The sequence below is a fragment of the Manihot esculenta genome, chromosome 4 (assembly GCF_001659605.2).
Source record: "Manihot esculenta cultivar AM560-2 chromosome 4, M.esculenta_v8, whole genome shotgun sequence".
Lineage (NCBI taxonomy): Eukaryota > Viridiplantae > Streptophyta > Magnoliopsida > Malpighiales > Euphorbiaceae > Manihot > Manihot esculenta.
The window spans coordinates 32,460,937-32,466,160 of record NC_035164.2 but is presented as its reverse complement, the minus strand read 5'-3'; the positions used below and the strand labels follow the sequence as shown (position 1 = coordinate 32,466,160).

Genomic DNA, 5,224 nt, shown 5'->3' with positions numbered 1-5,224 from the left:
ATGCCAACGAAATTCCACCAGTCCCTCAATGCTTACCTCTCTAAGATAAAAAACCCTACTCCTTTTTCTTTATCATCTTCTAAAAATTGGATTTTATCTGGCTGTAAAAACCCAAAGACCACATCATTTGTGGCTAATAGTAGCATAAACATCGAGGAACACATCAACAGAGATGGTGCAGCAACCCTCTCCGACATCGATCGCTTTCTCTTTGAGAATTTCAAGTCTCTCTATATTAAAAATGACGAGGAAGATCATCATCAAAAGAAGAAATATGAGGAAGGAAGACAATTAAAAGAAGAAGATGGAGACTATGATCAAGTTAATCTTGGAGGAGTATTACATCACAATCATGATGACTCATCTTCTGAGTTTTACGACATACCACCGGATCTTTGTGGGTCTCATAGATTTTTCGTCGCCACCGGCTTTAACTCGCTTATCGAAGAGACCCAAACTAATCTGACTACCACGTTCGAGAAAGAGGAAATAAGTTCAACCTTAACCAGTAACACTATAATTAACTCTGCAAGAAATTCTTCTAATGGTAGTAACATAAAAAACATAAATGTTGCACTTCCTAACAATTGCATCGCATTGATAAAGTACTCTCAGGGCCCAAACAACGATTTTCGGCAGCCTATGCAGGAAATAGTGGAAGCAAAATTACAACAGAAGGAGAAGATTGATTGGGATTTCGTGCAAGATCTTTTATTCTGTTACTTAGACTTAAATGAGAAGAAGTCACATAAATTTATATTGAGTGCGTTTGTAGATCTTGTTATGAGTTTGCGTCAATGTTCAAGTAAAGTTCCGACAAAGTCACGGAGGAAAAAACTGATACAGAGCAGAGGAAAAGGCAACTGAGAAACGTTGCATAGTCTTATTTGTTGCCTCCGGTGATAACTCAAGAGAATATATGGATTGGATGTCAAAGTTGAAGTGATAATTGTCTTAATCAATTGTTTAAATCTGCAATTAATTGCAGCTTAATCAGATGTTACAGTTATAAATTTTATAAAAATGAGTACTTCTTTATGCAAGAAAAACTCTTTGCACCATGAAAACAGGATGAAACCATGGATGGAATTCTTTACACATTTAACCTCTCCATCACAGTTACAGGTGTTGTACCCACTTGTCTATATCGGCGTAAGCTCGTTTGCTTTGAAGACAAAACATTATATAAAAGTATCAGACTGTCAGCCAAGGAGTGCAGCCTCATACGAAACTGCAGGAAATTAAGCGTTTGCCTATGCCATGGAGACGTTAACAGCACACCAAAAGCTTTCGGGTTAAGATTTCCAGGAATGGATAACCAATTACCCCAATGAATCAGAAAGACAATCACATGAGAAATATGGATTTCAGTAAAAGAATTGCTTGCACAATTCAATTACTTTATAAAAAAACTTTAGATGAACTCAGAAAATATTAAAATAAATTTTATCTGTATATTTTATAAATAGTTCATTTATTTATATTTTAATACACAATAAATTAAATTCAGATAAATATTTTCATTATTTCAAATTATAATTGATAAATATAGCTAAGAAATTGTATATGAAACCACGTTGATAAATATGGGCCCAAGAAATGTAGGTCCAATTTTTCACTTAAAGTCTTTAAATTGATGTTATTTATTTTTAAAGCTCTGTTTGTTAAATTATCAAATTTAATTTAATTATCTTTAATTTAAAAAGTAAAGAACCAGTTGTCAATGTGGACAATTTGCCTTTGACTGAAAAGTAATGCCACTCTTATTTGCCTTTAACGATGTCTTTTCAAAATTCAATGGTTAGCTCCGGCTCCGACTCCGAATCTAGAAGCTTCGAAATTGAAATTAGGTCACTTCCCAATTTGAACGGGTCAACTACAAAATTTACCAAATTACCCCTCTTTTCAAACAAACAAACAAAAAAAAAAACATACAATGACTATTGCCTCTAAACCCATGTTTGGCAAAATTTTAATGGGATAAAAAAAATTAAGAGAGTAAAATAAAGAAAGGAATATTTTTTTTCACCAACTTATTTGGATAAATGGAATAAAAAGAAAAAAAATTGGAAATGATTAATTTTTTTCTTTATTGAGCAAGCTAAAAATATGAAAGAAAAAAAATATCAGTGTTAAATTGCTATGTTATAATTTTATTTTTACAAACTCAAATTTAAAATATATATGGGCATAATAGAAATTTAATTTATAATTTAATTTAAATAGTATAATTTTCTCCTATCTATCTCTTTATGTTTGGAATGAAAGAAAATAAATAAAGGAAGAAAAAATATAAAGAAAAATATTTATATTTTTCCATTTTTTTCATGTTTAATTAAGGAGGAAATAAAGAGGACAAAAAAAATATGAGGAAAATAATATTTATAATTCACTCCCTCTTTTTCCAAATTGCAAAAAAAAAAATTTGGATGGGAGGTTTTTTTAAATTACAAATACATCCCTATACTTTATAGTTTGTTTTTGAAAATTTAAAGAAAATTGTAATTTTAACATTTAAAAAACAACTATCTTTTTAATATTTTTCATCTCTTTATTCAAACAAAACAACAAAAAAAATTATTTTCCCTTTCAATTATTATATATTTTTTTATTTTTCTCCATCTTCCTCCTCTCAATTATTCAAACATAATGTCTAATTTCTCAAATAAATTTTAAAAAATATATATATATATGATTTCATTTTCTCTGAGAATAAAAAATTTATAAATTAAAAAAATAATAAATTATTCTATTTTTTAATAGAAAGTAATTTAATTGAATTTGATTATTTTGATTTTTTTTATTATAAATAAGGAGTTAGTGTATAGAAAATATTTGTTTGGGGTGTCCACGTTAGATATAGGCTATATATTTCAACCTATATACATTTTTAATAATAATAATAAATAATGTCTAATCTGATTTGGGACAGTAGTTAAAAGAAAATATCACTCAATTAATAGACTCAACTTCGAATTAAAAAAAAAAAACACAAAAACTATAATAATAATGATAGCAAATGCTAAAAAATTTAAATTACAGTTTGATGATCTGAGATCCAGAGAGTTCTGTAAAACTGGAAAAAGTCTAGACCTAGAAGAAAGTATTTTTCCTTTTATATGTTTTCTTTTATCCTTTAGTGACGTGTAACAAAATGTATGTCATTGGACCATCTGTCTCTGTCACGTTGATATGGACGTACGAGGAAATCAGATCGTTGCCCCATGCGTAACGGCTCCTGATTCTCTCGGATGCGCGTGCGGGTGGTCCCTCATGAAGAGGGTAGGTCTCCTTTCTGATTCCGGGCTGGACCGGAAGATATGATATGGGCTGAACCCATAGATGATTTGTTCATCGGGCCCAAAGAGCTTGGCCGGCCTGATTGAAGAGATTGATAGGAGTCCGGTCTCCAAACTGAGTAGACTGCACTTGATGCATATATAAGGCTTGAGAGCCTCTAGATCATGGGCTAGTATCGTGGGCCAGACATCAGACCGGAATGAAAAAATCCAGCGGTCATCACAGTTGATAAAAATTTAAAGGTGGATTATTGTAATTTTTTTAAAAATTTAAGATCGTTTATTATTTTATTTAAAATTAAAATTTATTATATTAAAATTTATATTATTATTATAATATTTTTTTAGTTTTATCCATAATTCAAATATATTATTTTATATTAATTAAATCCGAATTAATCTATCTCCTAATTTTTTTAAATATATTCAAAATATTATTATAATTTATAAAAATACATGATTAATCATATAGTTGAAAGTAAAAAAGAAAATAAAAATGTATGGTTAATATAGTTGAAATTCCACTAATTAAAATCTATTTTTATAATATGCTTTTTTTAAATAATTTGTTTAATAAAATATTTTTAACCATATTCTATTTTTTTAACTAAAATAATAATTAGAATAGATTTTAGAAAAAATAATTTAGAAGGTGAATTAATTTGAAATTAAATTAATGTAAATTGATATATTTAAATAAAATTAAAATAAATATAATAATAATATCAAATATTTTAATTTAAATAAAATGATAAAAAAATCTTAAAATTTAAAAAAAATTATAATTGTACATTAAATTTTTAAATTTTTATCGATTGTATTATAAAATTTAATAATATGGTGATAACGTAGCAATTTTATTAGATATTAATGAAAAAAGCAATGGATCACTGAGGTACATTTGAAAAAATATATAAAATTTAAAAATTAATTGGTAATTAAATTAATATAAAATATAATTTTAAAAATTTTAAAAATAGAGTTTTTTTTATGATTAATTCAAATAAATATCATAATTAGTTTAATTATTATATTTTAAAGTTATTTATTATATCTTTTAATTTTAAATAATTTATTGATATAAAAATTTAATTTTAAAAATTATAATTATTAAAATTTAAAATTATAATATAATTTAAATAAAAAATAAAATTAAAACAACTATCCATTAATAAAAAATAATTCTAAATTTTAGAACTAATTCAAAATACAATTTATTAATTACCCATCGGCTATTAACTGCTTTTTAAAAACTTAACAAACACTAATTTAAATATTGAGATAACTATGGTTATCAGTTAAATTAAATATTTTTTGATATATTAATTAAATTTTTTTTTTAAAAACACAGATTTTGAAAATTATATATGCGGAAGAAAAAGAAAAACACGGGATATCCCTAACAAAAGCCCAGCCCAATAGTAACTCTGATGTGGAAAATCCAAGTTCTGATAGATCTTTCTAGAAGATCTTTCTAGAAGTACCAAACTAGAACTAGCAAAACACAAACAGTCTATCGTCTAGACATCTATTAACTAAAATGTTTTTTAAAAAATTATGTTAAGCTTTTAATTTTTTTTAAAAATTATTAATTTTATTTTATTTTAAATTCACTCCATTAAAATAATTTTATATTATATAAAATTAAATTTTTTATTTATTTAGAAATGAATATTAATACGTCAGAAATTTAATAATATTTAACTGTTATAATTTGTAATTATATGTAGTATTTAATAATTTAATTTTAAATATTTATTTTAATTAAAATTAAAATATTAATAATAATGTTTTTAATAAAAGAATTAATTTTATAAACGTGGTTTAAAGTAAGGATAAATTAATAAATTTTTCAAAAAATTGAAGGACTGATAATAACTTTTCCCTTTTCATAATAAAAATTGTAAAAAAAAAAAGAAAAATTT

At 25.3% G+C, this 5,224-nt stretch overlaps 1 protein-coding gene across 1 annotated transcript; it reads left to right on the top strand.

Annotated features, from left to right (window-relative positions):
- LOC110614117 (transcription repressor OFP14) lies at positions 1 to 1,015 on the top strand. The gene has a single exon (XM_021755601.2). It carries the CDS (start codon positions 1 to 3, stop codon positions 865 to 867), a length of 867 nt encoding a protein of 288 aa, XP_021611293.1. The 3' UTR covers positions 868 to 1,015.
- The last annotated feature ends 4,209 nt before the right edge of the window (positions 1,016 to 5,224 follow it).